Source organism: Gambusia affinis, linkage group LG08 (assembly GCF_019740435.1).
Source record: "Gambusia affinis linkage group LG08, SWU_Gaff_1.0, whole genome shotgun sequence".
Classification (NCBI taxonomy): Eukaryota; Metazoa; Chordata; class Actinopteri; order Cyprinodontiformes; family Poeciliidae; genus Gambusia; species Gambusia affinis.
In genome coordinates this window covers 23,034,418-23,050,204 of record NC_057875.1, presented here as the reverse complement: position 1 = coordinate 23,050,204, position 15,787 = coordinate 23,034,418, and the positions used below count along the sequence as shown (strand labels likewise).

General features: G+C 41.1%; 1 protein-coding gene across 8 annotated transcripts in view; it reads right to left on the bottom strand.

Annotated features, from left to right (window-relative positions):
- Positions 1–15,787, bottom strand: part of si:ch211-272n13.3 (ankyrin repeat domain-containing protein 26) — a 32,604-nt gene continuing 16,817 nt past the window's right edge. For 7 of the 8 annotated variants that reach the window (XM_044125381.1, XM_044125387.1, XM_044125380.1 and 4 more), the window contains 19 exons: positions 14,936–14,960; positions 14,704–14,845; positions 13,984–14,197; positions 13,665–13,848; positions 12,894–13,040; positions 12,336–12,798; positions 11,278–11,783; positions 11,006–11,158; positions 10,282–10,457; positions 9,556–9,649; positions 8,880–8,957; positions 7,978–8,112; positions 7,776–7,888; positions 7,432–7,549; positions 6,418–6,708; positions 6,070–6,305; positions 5,685–5,928; positions 931–976; positions 1–838 (listed from right to left, as the gene is read on the bottom strand). In XM_044125381.1, the coding sequence (XP_043981316.1) occupies positions 708–838; positions 931–976; positions 5,685–5,928; positions 6,070–6,305; positions 6,418–6,708; positions 7,432–7,549; positions 7,776–7,888; positions 7,978–8,112; positions 8,880–8,957; positions 9,556–9,649; positions 10,282–10,457; positions 11,006–11,158; positions 11,278–11,783; positions 12,336–12,798; positions 12,894–13,040; positions 13,665–13,848; positions 13,984–14,197; positions 14,704–14,845; positions 14,936–14,960 (3,496 nt within the window). In that variant the 3' untranslated portion in view covers positions 1–707. Of the gene's footprint in view, positions 839–930; positions 977–5,309; positions 5,379–5,684; positions 5,929–6,069; positions 6,306–6,417; positions 6,709–7,431; positions 7,550–7,775; positions 7,889–7,977; positions 8,113–8,879; positions 8,958–9,555; positions 9,650–10,281; positions 10,458–11,005; positions 11,159–11,277; positions 11,784–12,335; positions 12,799–12,893; positions 13,041–13,664; positions 13,849–13,983; positions 14,198–14,703; positions 14,846–14,935; positions 14,961–15,787 lie in introns of those variants that run through there. The other variant, XM_044125388.1, reaches the window with a different exon arrangement.

The window sequence follows — 15,787 nt, the reverse complement described above, 5'->3', positions numbered from 1 at the left end:
TATGCTCCATGTGGCTTTTCATTTATTCATTTTTACATACTAATATATTCAGAATACAAACTTTTGATTCCACTGTTGTTGCAGCGAATGAAACGTTACTTTAAAAACCCTTTCTGTATATTTAAATATATATGTTTTCCTTTTTTTTTTTTTTACAGTATTATAAGATAATATAAAACAACAAGAAGATAATGGAACAAAATATAAACCGGCTGTCCCTTTCATCAAACCAACAACAACCTAAAATGTAAAACCGTGGTCACCCTGATTTTATAGCCGGAGAGCATTCCGGCTTGTCACGTTCAAGTATATACTGTTCATTACACAAAAGAACAAATAAACCGAGAAGGACACAACTCTATATTAGCATTAACACAGATATTGCACCATTGGATGGCATGTACCAAAAGTCATAAATTGGCAAAAATGATGATAAATACAAACACTAAAAAGCGGCAATTCCAAAACACCAAAATTCACAAATCCAAACTAGAGTTTCAGCCGGCAAAACCAATACTTCTGAGGTCGTCTATAGGTCAGAGTCTTGTCCGTCCCTCATTCTGTGAGGGGGAGGGGGGCGTAAGTGCAACATGCAGTCAAGTTTATTTCTTTCATGACAACAGGATTTAGAAAAAAAAAAAAAAAAAAAAGCGTTAGCTTCTTGGTCTTCGCTTTAGAGTTTTCCGGTGGCGAGCAGAAACCTGCGTTCAGATCCTCCGGTTCTTCTTCAGCACCTCCAAATACTGCTGCGTGGCCCAGCTCAGGGGGTCCAGCTCCACTCTGGAGGCGGAGCCCACCGGGGACAGGCGGGCCGGGGCGGCGTCCAGCTCCGCTGTGGCTGAGAGAGGGCCCACGGTTAACACCTGCCGAGGCTCCTGACCGCACGCTTCAAAATGGAGGAGGAGGAGGAAGAGGAGGAGCTGCGCTTACCTTGTCTCAGTTCTTTCGATATGTTTTTGTCCAGCTCTCTCTGCATCTGGGGAAAACACAGCAGCGTCTCAGGTGAACAGAAACAAAACGCCGGGGTGAAATGTGGGTGAAGAGAAGAGACACTGAGGAGACGTTTACCGGCAGAAACACCACTGTAGAAAACACACCAGAGGGGCAAAAAGCTGGAGAAAATCTGTGAGTTTTTCTGACGTGAAACGCAGGTCATGCAAAAAAATTTAAAGCTCCTCACAGATATGAAAGCTGTGGTATACAAAGAGCTCCTCAATGGTTGAAAAACAAATGTGTGGAAATCATTTTTCAGTAAAATCTGAATAAATTAGCCTCCCTTCCTCAGATGGCGACCAGTACAAACTAACATGCCTCGCTCTGTGTGGGGGTAGAAGTGAACTGCATACACTCAATTTCTGGCTTGTCCAGTTTGATATGTTTGTATTATAAAAGTGATCTAGATAAGGACTTAATTTACATCAGTCCCACTTTATCACTGCTTTATTCAAACTTAGAAAATAGGGCTTTCATGTTTGTGCCTTTTATGTTTGCTAAGGTAACACTAAAATCAAAACCTTGATTTATTTTTTTTTTTTTTTCAGTGTTTCAGTTCAAAAAGTGAAACGCGATACATTAGTAGATTTATTGAACTGACTGATAGGATTCAATCCTCTAGTTGCTAACAAAAACTCAAAAATCCTTCCTTTCAGATACCAGAACATTGCATGACAATTTAAAATGCATGTGCAGTTTTAAAGCCGTGTCGTTTAGCTGTGTCCACCTAAAGGCTGCTGACTGAATGTTTCTCCAGCAAAACAATCACAGAGTTTATAAAAATGTTGCTTTAAAAGGAGCGAATTGTTCAAGCAGCTGCGTTTCCATCACAAATGTACGCAGAACTTAGTAAATATTCCGTCAATGTCGGTGAAACACAATTACGGAAATTGCGGTGTTCCCGTTAAGTGAGAAACGCAATTAAAAGTCACACGTAAATAAGTTTGCTCGCGCGGTGAGTCGGTAAAAAAACATGCAGCGCCACGATCCTCCGACGACTTCCTGTTGTCTTCTTCTTCGTGGTTTGCGCCAACGGAGACATCCGGTGGTTGATCATGTGACTCGGGTCATGTTTTCACTGCATTTTTGCCGAATACATTCATTTCGATATGGCCAAACAGAACAAGCCCGCCTCATCATAGCACCAAAACTGTTCATAAAAAAAAATGACAGTTTTCCCCCTGCCCAGAAATTGGCGTTTTATTATGCAAATTTATTTCTGAAATGTCAAAGTGCGCAAATATATGCTCACGAGCCAGTCGTATCCATTGCGTAAGCTTCAAGTGCGAGTTCCTGCCGTTATTCAGCTGTGAGTTTCTGTTGTTAGGGACCAAGGACAACTTTAGAAGCGTCTTACCTGAACTAAGGAGGAAAAGAGCTGGACTGCTGCTCGGTCAAACGGCAGCAATAAACAAGCTTCAGAATGCTGTCAGTGGAAGACTGTAGACCTACACTGTCACCGAACCACAAACCAACAACATCAACAATGGACGAACACCGCGTTTAGATCCACTTCCTTTTTTTATGGTGCAGTCTCAGAGCTAATGAGTCGTGAACCAACCCGCCTGGGGAATGTTTTGTCTGGGAATGGAAAATGGCAGAGGTGAGTATTTACAACCCCCCCATGTCATGTTTTAGTTCCTTAAAACTGTGTACTAATCCAGTTCAAACTGAATCCATCCATTGAAAGAGATTATTATGTATTTACCTTTTCGCAGCAAGAATACCAAGATGAATGAAGACACACCTAAACACACACACACACACACACACACACACACTCGAAATAACCAAAATAAACCGACTGCAAACCCAGTTGCCGTATTGCTGTTTAACTGTATGCGCTTTCATTAAAATAAAAAAATATAAATGTCACAGTGACAATGTAACAGTAAAAGTGTTATGTAACGTTGTTGTATCCCTAGAAAATTAATTAACAGTTTTATTCTATAGTCATTAAAATTAACACACAACAGAGATTGTGGTTAATATATGACACCACCACCTATTTTGTCAATACCTGCCACTAGATAGTTTTGACAGATTTGATCTTTTAAATAAACTTACTTGTAGTTTTAGTTGCTGAAAGAGTTTGTTATTCAGAGGAAAGATCAAAATAATTGTTTAGGAGGATTTACCGTCAAGGCTCAGATTAATCTTTCTTTGTATTCCCTTGATGTTTACAATGTGATAATATGAACATTATCACCACCTGCTGGCCGGAGCTGAGACGGCCAGTAGCTCAAGTATTTTGTGTTTGGTAAATGTATCATTTTTTTTTCCTTTTTGGCAAAAAAAATGTTTGTTTTTTTTCCTTTAACAAAATTTGTGTGCTTAGGATTATTCTGAGTACATTTTTTTTGCATTAAGTTGCTTAATAATAACTTCTCTCTTGAAGACACACTGACGCTTGAGAACCTCAGTGTTCATGAACTCCAGCAAACCTTTGAAAGCAAATCAGAACCATGTTTCCATGCAACAAAGCTTTAAGATAAAAACTGTTCTCTACCTGATTCTGTGACCAATGACCACACCAGTTACGATCTCAATATTCAATGTGAATTCATCGCAGAAAAAAAGAGAAAAGCTGCAGAGCTTTTCTCTGAATACTACTTTGGAAGAATCAGATTAACTTTACACTGAATGACAAACTGTTTAGGCCTGAGATGGAACCAAACTAAACCGATTCTTGAGTGGAAACATTTTAGCGCTAAAGTTGCTGATAAAAAGGGGCAGAAAGTAAAAGAGGAGAGAAAAACAGAAACAGTGGCCTCCAGCTGCCTTTCAAAGCCAACAAAGGAGCGCCACCTAGTGTTGTTTAAGCTGTACAGGCAAACAGAGGTGCCTTTGCCAAATTAAGCCTAAAATATTCAAAAGATTAATTTGTGATGTAGTTATGGATTTTTATTTTTTTTTTTAGTTTAAACCTTAGTACGGTTTTCCATGTTTGAACGATTGCAACACAATAAGATCGACTCCCATGAAGACCAGTGAAACTCTGTCGACAGCCACTGAACACCTGAGCTTCTATTGCGGATAAAAAACAGAAATATATTGGCAACATACTGTCCAGGGGCTGGCAGAAATAAAATGGGGCAAACAAATTGTAAAAAAAAAAAAAAAAAAAAGAGCCCCAGTACTTGTCAACCACTGGGGGCTTTTCTAGAGGCCTCCTGGGTGATAAAAGCTTCAGGTTGAGCAGCTTTCCTCAAAGTTATTGTTGCCTCCTCTGTTGTACAGCTAAACATCAGCTAATTAAGGCACAGTGCTTGGCAAACGTTTTCTCTGCTGCTGAGTTTTCGTACATTTTGTCGCGTTACAGCCACAAACTGCAAAGTATTAAACTGGGATTTGATTTATGAAGAAGTTCATAAACCAAATAAATCAGTTTTGTCTCACCTAAATAGATCCTAATATGTCTTTTTTTTTTTTTAAGGATAGTTTTGTAGAGTGAACAGCAGCCTGTGGAGCCGTGGATCTCTGCAGCTCCTCCAGAGTTACTATGGGCCTCTCGGCTGCTTCTCTGAGTTTTGTTTGGAGCAGGGGTCTGCAACCCGAGACTGCCGAGGAGTCGGTGGATATTTTTACCCTCCATAATGTGGATTATTAACTTTGCCTAAAGATATTTGCTGAAGGTATTCTTCAGAGACATAAAATACAGCCCTTGAAAAGCACAGTGATTTAAAAATATCTCCTGATAGGAGATTCCTTATTAGAATTTGAACCAGGTGAGGCTAAAACTCTAAAACCTGGAGTTCTGGATAAAACATATTGACAAACAAAGTTTACTTTTTTTTTTTTATCCTTAATGGAAAATGTAAATATATTGTTGGGCAGCTTTGACTTAATTATTTTCCTGAATATGTTTTTTTTTTTATTTTTATAAATGTTCCATCTTTTGAGTCTGTGATCAATTTAACAATTAACCTAACAGTTAATTGAACAATTAATTCAGTTACTAAATTAGTTGACAATATTTTCAATAACCAATTATCACAATTAATTGTTTAGCTCTAATTTTAAAACCGTTGCTTCTTTTTCTCTCCACTTCACTACAATATGCAACTTTGTCTATAAAATAAACTGTAATCACAAAAAAAAAAAAACACTGACGTTTGAGGCTGTAACATTGCAAAACATAAGAAAATTCAAGGGGCAGGCAGAAATTTGCAAGATTATATTTCAGAAAGAAGAGCAAAATATGTGCATTTTTTTTTTTTTTTTTTTTTTTTGTTGCTTTGTCCGGCAGCTTTTTCTCCACTGAAACGCACGAGCAACGCAATGAAACAGCAACCAGTCAGACACTCAGCTGAAAACAGCAACACACCTGGTTATGAGTCTGGCTGAAGAGAGGGGAAGTGAGAAAAAGACTTTTGAGCTAGAAGCTAAAAGAGTGAGAAATACAAGACAAGTTAGCGGTAATAGTGAAAAGACAGAAATATTAAACAGGAGGAAGAAACAAACAAACAAAAAAAGTCTACAAAGCCTAAAGTGTTTGCTGGGTGAGCTGATGTAACTCGTCGAACACAACGCCTGACTGTGAGGTGAAACTACAGAGAAGTCTCTATTTATAGCTAACATCTCCGCAGTGACATAAACTTGTTCTTAAGAAATGAAATCAGGAATATACAAGAACACAAATTTCCTCTTTAATCTCTATAAGTGAGTGAGAGATGAAGGACTGGGCAGACCTTAGCCAGGTAGTCCTCCACCCTTTGGTTCTGTCCGTCTGACTCAGTGCTGGGCAGGGGATATCCCACGCTCATGTTCCTATTGAGGGCCCCCACCGAGGTCCCGGGGTTCGCTGGCGTAGCCAAGGCGTTCATGTCCAGAGAAGGCGCCATCAGGCTTCCGCTTGTAATGTTTCCCATCATAAGACTCCTGCTGCGCTCACTCAGCAACTTGGAGTTGGCTTCGGAGAGGCGGCTGTTGGCCCTGTTCATGGGAAACAAGAAACAGCTAATCACCGCCATCTTTTTTAGCAGCTTTTTAAACTGGCAAACAGTTTACCAAACCTTTCTTTAGTTTTTTTTTTTTTTAGAAAGCAAAACAGACTTCTCTAATAAGCATTTTAACCTCTCCAGTTTGGCAGCTAAGGACATCCGCAGGCGCATCTCTTCGTTGTAGAGGTGTCGGTAGCGCTCCAGCTCGGAGCGCGTGGTCTCTTTCTGGCTGAATGTCTCCTGCTGGATGTTGCGGGCTCGGTTCAGCTCCCCTTCCAGCTCCCGGATCTTCTGTTCCAGCTGGGAGCGCAGGTTGGCCTCGTTGGCGGCTTTGATCTCATCCAGCGCTTCCTGAGATGCCGCTTGGGACTGAGAGAGACACACGAATCGTTGTTAATCCCACTGGCGGGCGATATCAAAGTGCGACATCAGCCTTCTGCTGTTGTGAGTGGATTTCCTCTCTGTTTTCTCAGCTCTTTACCTGTAGGAAGAGGTTGACCTGATCCAGTTTCTGCTGCATCTCCTGGTGGGCTTTTTCCTCCGCTTCACGTCGGTACTGATCCAGCACGCTCTGGTCGGGCTGGATGTTCTCCAGCTGGCGTCTCAGCTCCCGCACCTCGTTCTCCAGGTGCCTCTTGCTTCGCTCCAGCTCGCCGTTGTTTCTGCCCGTGCCTTTCAGGGAGGCCAACTGGTCCTGAAGCTCCTCGTTGACCTGCTCCAGCGTGTAGCGTCGAGATGTTTCCTTCTCCAGCTCTGTCTGCAGATCCTCCACCTGAAGACGGAGGAGATGTTTGAAGGTCAAGAAGCAAGGGGAGCTTGCAGACGATGAACTGCACGGGTGTTCATTCAAAATTCGGTACAAACAACTTGCCTTTAGGGCGGCATGTTGCTGTAAAAATCTTTCGACTGTGGATACGAGCATAAAAATGAGCACGCTCGCCCCTCAGGCCGTATGTTTGTCCTATGTCCCATCAGCCACTTCAGGATGACAGATGTTTTTGAGCCTTTCAAGCCAATTATTGCTTTAAATGTTACACATTTTTTGACTTTGGTCAACCTGTTTATGCAACTTTAATGTAATGATATGCAGTAAAATAAGAAACGGAGGAACTTGGCTGTTTGCGAGTCTCGTGTGGAAAATAATTTCCACTATTTTTTTGTGCTCATCAGTTTAGTGTTATTTTCTTTTCTTTGTGCTTAGTAGCTTAGCGTTAGCTTCTTCTCATTTTCTTTGCGTTTAGCATTAGCTTCCATTAATTCTTTATGTCTAGCGGTTTAGCGAAAGCACAGCGAATATTTTTATGTTTAGCCGTTTAACGTTAGCTTTCGCTAATTTGTTGAATACCTTAGAACCCGGGTTTAGAGCCCTGGTGTAAACTGAGTCAAAGAAAAACTGTGAAATGGTGTCGCTTGATTGTTTTTGAATCCAAAAACTAAAATGTAGTGTATAAGCAGCGCATTAGGTTGCGTTGAAGCCAGCATCAGACCCACAAACCTTGTCGTTCATCCACTCGTCAGCCTGACTCTGTCGCCGTTGAGGGCTAGAGGAATAATTTCCTCCAGACTCTTGACCCTGCAGCTTCTTCTTTGCACTTTTTAATAAAGTTCGTTGCCTTAAACACAAACGCACAGAGTGAATATCTAACCGATCAAGTAAAATATCCTAAGCTTGCAAAGACTAGGCTGATTGAATGTACAAAGTAATTGATTGGAGACTTAAAAAGGATACAGACACTGGTGGACCACAAAGCCAGAGAAGTTGGCTCAAGTGGATCTAGCTGGCTCTAAACAGCAGGATCACCCAGCGCCCAATCAGAGTCCAAAGAGTCCAAAAGTCACCTGTGCATTTCTTTTTGAAGCTCCATGTTTCTCTTCATCTCTTGATCAAGGCGAGTGTCTACCGCTTTCTTTTGCTCTGCGATTTTCTTGGCTTTCTTCTTTTCAATCTCCATCTAGACCAGAATGAGTAACTCAGTGACTCTTCACACCTCAACTGAGTAGCCATCATATCATGCATAGATTATCATCACAGTGTGAACACCTGGTTTGTGAGTTCTCCTTTTTCTCGTTCAAGTTCTGTCAGGCGCAGTCCTAACTTTGAGCGGTTCTTCGTCTCTTCCTCCCACAGGGCCTGAGAGTCCTGCATGGTGTTAGACAGCATGTTCTGTTTGTGCAGCTGTAGAAGAAAAACACACGAGATCAAAGTACGGTTCTGCTCAGACATTTATATTGTAGGCATGGATGTCGCTCATTTTAAATCATTTTGAAAAATAAACCATAAACCTTTAAACCTCATGCACGCACTCGCTTACCCCCCCACTCCCCCAATTGTTCCTTGCTATGCTAGAGCAAGTTCCTTAGCATTCGCTGAGTCTGCCGTGAATGCTAAAGCTACATAGCATGGCCACGTTGAATTGTACGTGCACGGGCATGATTGACAGCGCTAAGAAACTCCTCTTGGCTCTGATTGGTTGTTTCTGACTGGGAGCGGCACTTCTGCAGATGGAGAAGGCAAAAGAGCTCAATGTTTTCTTACGTTATGTGTCTCATACTTTCAGGACGTGGTGACAGTTTTAACAATTATGCAAAAAAAGAAAAACAAAAAACTTTTTTTTAAAGCTACATACTGCAGCTTTGAGGTTTTGTAATGGCACCGACCCTGATCCTATTAAACTAAAATCTGAGCACTCGGTTCTTGTTAATAAAATCAACTAAAGGTTATTGCTTCATAGTGGGTTGTTCAGGTAATCCAACAAAAGTAAAAAGATAATAAAGTCAGTCTCTACAATTGAGTGTATGTAAACCTCTGACGTCAACTAAGGGATTAGGATGAGAATTTAATTTGAGTCATTTTATCGGTCCTGAACTTTCTTTTTCATTTTCATCATTTCTAAAAACAAATAAACTGAAACGTATGAAGAACTGACAGCACCAGCCACCCACCTCTTTATTCAGCTGCTCTTCCAAAGAAATCTTGCTGCCCTGGAGGTTCGATACCAACTCCTCCAAATGAGCACGGACCTAAAGAAAAAAACATGATTTAAAAACAAAACAAAACAAAACAAAAAATTAAATAGTCTTTGTGTTTCTCCCGCTGCTGCAAAAATAAAAATAAAATCAAATTAGGATTTTAGAAAGTTGAAAGCAAACTAAAGGAAGTGACATGCATCAATCAGGAATACATTCACAACTGAAAGAAAGACACCACAGACAAAGATTAAAATAAAAAAATAAAAAAGACTGGGAGACAAAAGACATTTCTCCATCACCAGGATACTTATTCCCACATAAGCTTAGAGTTCTGACACTAAAAACATGTTCAATTTCACTTCATTAAGAGGATTATTTTATCTCTAGTTCAAAAAAACAAAAAAAAAAACGATTAAATGAATCAGTGTACGAAGAGGAAGAACCCCACACAGAGAAACTACGCCTACAGTCACAATACTGACCCCTCGTCCAGGTGAGCAGTCAGCTTGCTGAAAAAAGATTGTACGCCCTTTAGGTTTAAAACCGACTTGAATGCATGAACTCAGATAGTTGATTTAACAGAACTGCACGACACCTTTTAGCTCCAAAGAGACGTGGAGCATTGAGACCAGGTGAACGGGTTACTCACCACGACGGCTTCCTCAGCACTTCTCTGAAGAGCCTCAATTTTATCAGCCTGTTGCTTCGTAATACCTTCCAGCCTGGCGTTCTCGATCTCCAGCCTGGGCGACATCAACACTCTCTTATTAATCAGGCCCAGATACTGGCCTCATGCACCTGTGACTGTATGGATTATTTATGGATGGATAATGATCGTCAACTAATTTAGCAATTGATTAATCGCTGCCTCAAAAAAAACAACAAAAAAACATACAACCGTTTGGTGAAAAAGCAACATTTTCAGCAGTAATAAAGACAAAACTACCAAAAATATATGCAGTTTGCATTTCAGATAAACCCCCCCCCCAAAAACCCTTTTTTTAAATATGTTTTAGCAGAAACTCTAAAAGTGGCTTAGTTTTAGCTTCAAAGGGTTCAGACTCACTGCAGGAATGCTATGTTACAACATATTAAACATAATAAAACATTTATTTTGTTGTTTGAAAAAGGAAAATTAATTACTTTAATGTATTTCTAATGTATAAAAAAAACCCCTGTAGAATGTGCTTTTTAAACAAAACAGATTAATCATCAGAATAATCGTTAGCTGCAGCCCTGACATTATAGACGGAAAATCTGCACATAGTGTCTCATCACATGGTTTGTAGACTTTATGTCAAAACTGTAAACAGGAATAACTACAGAGGATCGCTATGAATCAGCGCTTGTGCTGAAGCCGTGTGTTTGCACTTACTTTAGCAACGCTTCCTCCAACTGTTTGGTGGTGATTTCAGAGGCCAGGAGGGCAGCCGTCTTCTCTTGGAGCTTACGAATGGTAGCGCTGAGTTCCTTTTCCGTTTCGTCCAATTTGATTTTCATACTGCCCATCTGTCGCTCTGCCTGGAGGTACTTCTCTTCGATTTCCTCAAGCTAAGTAATACAGACAAAACAAAACACTCAAGAGCAAAGATAAAAAGTGTACTTCACGGTTTATGTACATATACATTAAGCAGCTACTAATCCTCTGATCAACTCAATGTGCCATAAACGGAGTCGTGAAAATCTTCTTGAAGTTTTTGCCACGTCTTAATATAAAAGCATGATTGTTGTTGTGACAACAACTCACCAAATGGAAGTAATTACTTCTTCAGTAGGAACAAAAGGAAGTCGGATTTGGTTTCCAAAATATTTTACAAATATGTTGGGTGGGGGGAAATAAAGACCAAAGCTGAAATATATTACACTTAGATGTTGTGTGTGTTTTTTTTTTTTGTTTTTTTTTTTAAAAACATGTTTTGCCTCTATTACTTAAAATGTTGTAATGGCACTGCACCCAGCTTTAACATTTGCCAGGCCCTGATCACATAATAAACTTCAACTTAGTGATTCCAATTTATCATATTCGGGCAGAAAATTTATTAACCGATTGTCTCTTAATGAATCACGTTTCAGAGAAGAGAGCTGCGTCCTGCAGTCACCTTTTCTCTGAGTCTCTTGATGTCTTTGAGAAGCCGAGCTTTCTCTTCCTCCAGGTCGTTGCGATAGCGTGTGAGGACCTCCAGGGAAGCTTCACACATCGATAACTTCTTGAGAGAGTCGGCCAGCTCCTGCTGCAGCTGCCGTACAGTGTTCTGTGCAGAAAGAAACAAGATCAGAAAGAAACATAAAGAGGCATCTTAGCAGTCTTACAGGGGGGAAATGTAAGAAGTTCTGAAGAACTTTTAATCAGGCTACGCAGCCTCAGTCTCACTTCTCGCTGATTCTTCTCTTCCTCTAACTTGAGGTTCAGATCACGAAATTCAGCAGCCTTGCTGGCGAGCTCCTTATTTCTCTCCTCGAGCAGCTGAACTCTTTCTTCACAGTCGGCGCGCAGCTTGGTCAGCATGTCGCTGAAGCGCTGCTGGGCTTCCGTCATGGCGCGCTCCTTCGCGGCGGTTTGGTTCTGGGCCTCTTCCAGCTGCTGCCGAAGCAACATGGTCTCGCTCTGGGAATGGGCGAGGCGTTCTTCCGCCGCTTCTTGGCGCGCTACGCTGCGACTGGTCAGCTCCTTCTCTGTTTGCAGAGCCGTTTCCATCTCCTTGGCACGCGTCGTCCCGTAGTCCTTCTCTTTCAGCAGGGCGTCCAGCAGCAGATTCTTCTCCGTCAGTTGCGTGGAGACCCGATGGATCTCGGTCTCCATGGTGTTTGCGTTGGCGTCGGCCATGGCCAGCTTCTGTTTCAGGTTGCTGACTGCCTCGCGCTGAGTGGTTATTTCGTCTAAATCAAACAGGTAAGTGATAAAATGTTTACCAACAGAGAGAAGAGATGTGGATTGCACTAGGAGGAGAAACAGGCTACACAATAATTGTAAAATCCACATTGCAGGCAAGTAAATAAAAAGCAATATTACAGGCTTATAGTACAAATTGTGATTAAATGATTAATTGAAAAAAATCTTAGTTTAGGAGTCAATTAGTTGATTAATAATAATTGATCAACTAATTTAGCAATTGAATAATCAATTAAGTGAAAAATGTGTTAAATAATTTTTCCTCCAGGAAAAAGCCTCTGGAGAATAAAGAGTCAAAAAGGTTATTTGCTGAAAGAACAACAAATTGACAACAGGAATTAAGCCAAAACTGTACAAAAATAGATACAATCTGCATTTACGATATAAAAAAAGTCCTTCCTCGTCTGTAAATATGTTGTTACCAGAAAGTGCCAATTTCATTTTATCCGATTAATCAACAGGATAATTGAAGACTAAAGTAACTGTTAGCTGCAGCTCTGCAAAATTACATGTGCAGACCGGAGGACTTCTCTACTCACTTAAGAGTCGGTCTTTCTGTCTCTGGTTTTCTTCCTTCTCTCTGAGCAGAGCTTTCTCTGTGTCTGCGTGATTCGCCAGGCGGAGTTCGATCTCCTTCACGGCCGCGGCCAAGCGAGACCGAGTCGACTCGGCCTCGGCCTCCAGCGTCTCGCGAGCCTGTCGTTCCTGATCCAGCTGGCTCGTCGTTTTCACCAACTCGGTCTTCAGCGCCGACAGCTGGTTGTTGCAAGCGAACACGGTCTGGGTCACGGTTTCGTTGCTGTGCTTGAGGTCTTGACGAATGTCCTCGAGCTGCTCCTTGAGGGCCTCGTTCTCCTCCAGGAGAGTGGTTTCTTTGAGACTGCTGTCCGTCTGGCAATGTTCGAAGTCGGACTTGACCGTGGCCAGCTGCTCCTGCAGCGCGTTAATCTGACGAAGCAGATCTCTTTCCCTGTCGCTGGCCTCCGTGAGCTGAGACAAAGCCTGCCACGCATCACAACAAAAACATCACCGTAAGTCTGTCTGGATTTTGTGGGGGAACAATCCTGAGAAGATCGGGCTGAAAGTTAGAGAATCACCTCATTGCTTCTGCTGATGCTTTTCCTGTTCTCCGCCTCAATCTCCTTCTGCTTTCGGAGGTGATTGTTGAGCAGATTTTCCTGCAGGGCCCGGGCGGTGCGTTCCTGAGCCAGCAACTTCTGAGTCTCGTGTTGCTCCTCTTCAAGCTGAGCGTTAAGCATATCAAACACGGGCGTCAGAATCACATACACACACGTGTAAGCACAGAGCGAGCCAACACAAATATATCGACATAATGTGTCTAACGAGGGATGCAAACAGGGAGGCAGCTAGCGATCGCTTTAGTAATCGAATATGGCGATGATTAATTGATTAATCAAATAAATAAAAAATAAAAAAAACTGGAAATTTCCACTGATTTTTCAGTCAGTAATTAACAATGTGTTTTTAACAAGGGATGCAAGAGGGTTGCAACTAACAATTATTTTAGTCATCAATTATTGTATTGATTGTGCTGACAATCATTCAGATAAACACATCTGCAATTTCCACAGATTGTTCAGTCAGTATTTAACACTGCTGACACAAAAAGTTAGAAAAACATAAAGATGTATTGTTTTTATATTCAGCATAAAGAACATAAGATGGTCGTCCCTTTTGATACAAGAATAAAGAAAATGGCTGCTTACCAATTAATCGACAGTCGATCGATACAATCGATCGACTTTAGATTAACTTATTAATCGATAACACACATCTCCATTTCTAGCAGAAAAAACCACAACCCCGTAATAAACAGTCGGCGTGTTGGGCAGATAAAAACTACGTGCCTGTTTCATGCTGCTGGCGAGCGTTCTCATCTCCAGCTCCATGTTCCTCAGCGACAGCTCCACCTTCTGCTTGTCCTGGACCTCAAACTGATGCTGCTCCTCCACCCGCTTCAACTTGTCTTTGGTGGTGTCGTACATCATGGAGGCATTCTGCCGATTCTCCTGCTCTTGTTTCAGTTGAAATCTTCACACCAAGTGCAACACAAAGAGATAAAGTAAATAATATATATATACATATATATATATGTATATAAAAAAAAGTTCAGAGGGAACAATTTCAAAGTTAGCCCAAAAAACAACAACAACAAAAAATTCTCACTTGATGTTCGTGAGTTCAGTCTGTACTTCCAGCTGGTTGCGCTCCAGAAGAGCCCTGGCGTCTCTGACTTCCTCCAGTAAGCCCTTCAGCGACACTCTTTCCGCTTCCAGCTGGTTCACCTTCTCTGACATGTACCCATGGCGACTTCGCAGTTTTTGAATGGAGCGCTCGTACTCGTGGAAAATGTTCTGTATCTTTGCCATAGTCGTGGGCTCTGGGGGATGAAATACAGTGAGATGGTCATGGAAGTAGGTCAACTCAGTGTCTTTTGGACCCTTTGTTCGTTGATTTGTGTTTTGGACCAAGAGATGAACCACTTCCATTTTTCGTTTACAGGCCACCAAACTGATCCAAATGATCACGTTTAGTCACCACCACCTACAGTGAACGGCTAAAAGAAAGAGTTCATTTTAAAAATCTCCAGTGTAATAAAAAAAAAAGGCTTCAGATACATCCTTTAAAATGGCTGTTAGAATTTGTGTCACATGTGAACTGGTTAACAACAGTATGTCATTAACAGATAATAAAAGTGTTCAAATTTAATATCTACATTGTTCAGGTCAATTCTGCTCTGATAAAAGAACACACTTATTTTTAGAAACAGCTTCACCACAAATCCATCTGTCTGTGTCTGTCTACAAAACTAGGTCATGTATTTTTATTTTGCAACAAAAAGTAAGAAAAGTAAATAACTCCTCATGTATTGCGCCAGCTTATTACCCAGAGCGAATGACTCCAGCTTCTGCATGAAGGAGGCTGCATTACGGTAGCCTGAGGCGTGTGAGTCCACGTCGTCTGTGTCGGACGACTGGGTGAGGTCTTCTAGATCGTCAGGCACGCTCAAGTCTTCAAGACTCTGCACCTGGAAAGGAAAAAAAATTATGATAAAATTATTCCTGTATCTGTTTAAAAATCCAACACTCATTTATGTAGTCGATCCGGTTGTTTGTACCTTGCTTTTCCGCCGATCTGTAGACCTGAGCCGCACAAACACAAAAACAAGGAGAGAAAAAAGTAGTTCTAAAGATTTGCACGAACATAGTGAAAATACTGAAGGTGTAATGGTATAATGCAGCATATAGTTGAGAAAGCAAATGCAAGCTTTTGCTCTAACGCAAGGCATTTCTGACTTGTATGATAAAAGCAAATTTGACATTTTAATGTCTTTTGAAAGTAATAAAAAGCACAGAATGAGATATGTCTTGGAAGTGTTGGAAGTATTTTTGTTGTGTGTTGTGAATATTTTCTGCAGTGTAATTAAAGAGGTGCGATGTTGAAAGAAGCCCCCTGTATGTTTTTATCACACGTCAATGTTTCAGACCCTCACAACTTAAAGAAAGATAACCTGAGTAAATGCAAAATGCAGTTTTTGAATCATCACTTTAATCATTAAGGGAAAAGCGCTATCCGAAACCTTCTGGTTCCTATGGTGACGCTTGCCTCTGAAACTGATTGTGTCATCCTTAGTAGCAACAACTTCTGAAAGCATTTTGGAAGCTTTGTGTCTTTTACCTATTCAGAGAACTTTAGGTACCTTTAAATCAACGACAACGCCGCTGTACTTCACAATTATCTGCCAGATGTCATGGTTCCATCATTGCAAGTTACTGAACTGTTCTCAAGGCAGTTGTTGCTGCCTGGAGGGGGCTCAATTACCTATTAATAGTGACTAACTAAATGAAAAGAGAATTTTGTATCTACTCAGCTTATCTTTGACTTTTAAAGTTGGGTGGCGACATGAAAACAAACAAACAAACAAGCAAAGCAGAAGCAGAAGAAAAGTTTTAGGCAGCAAAAACTTTTA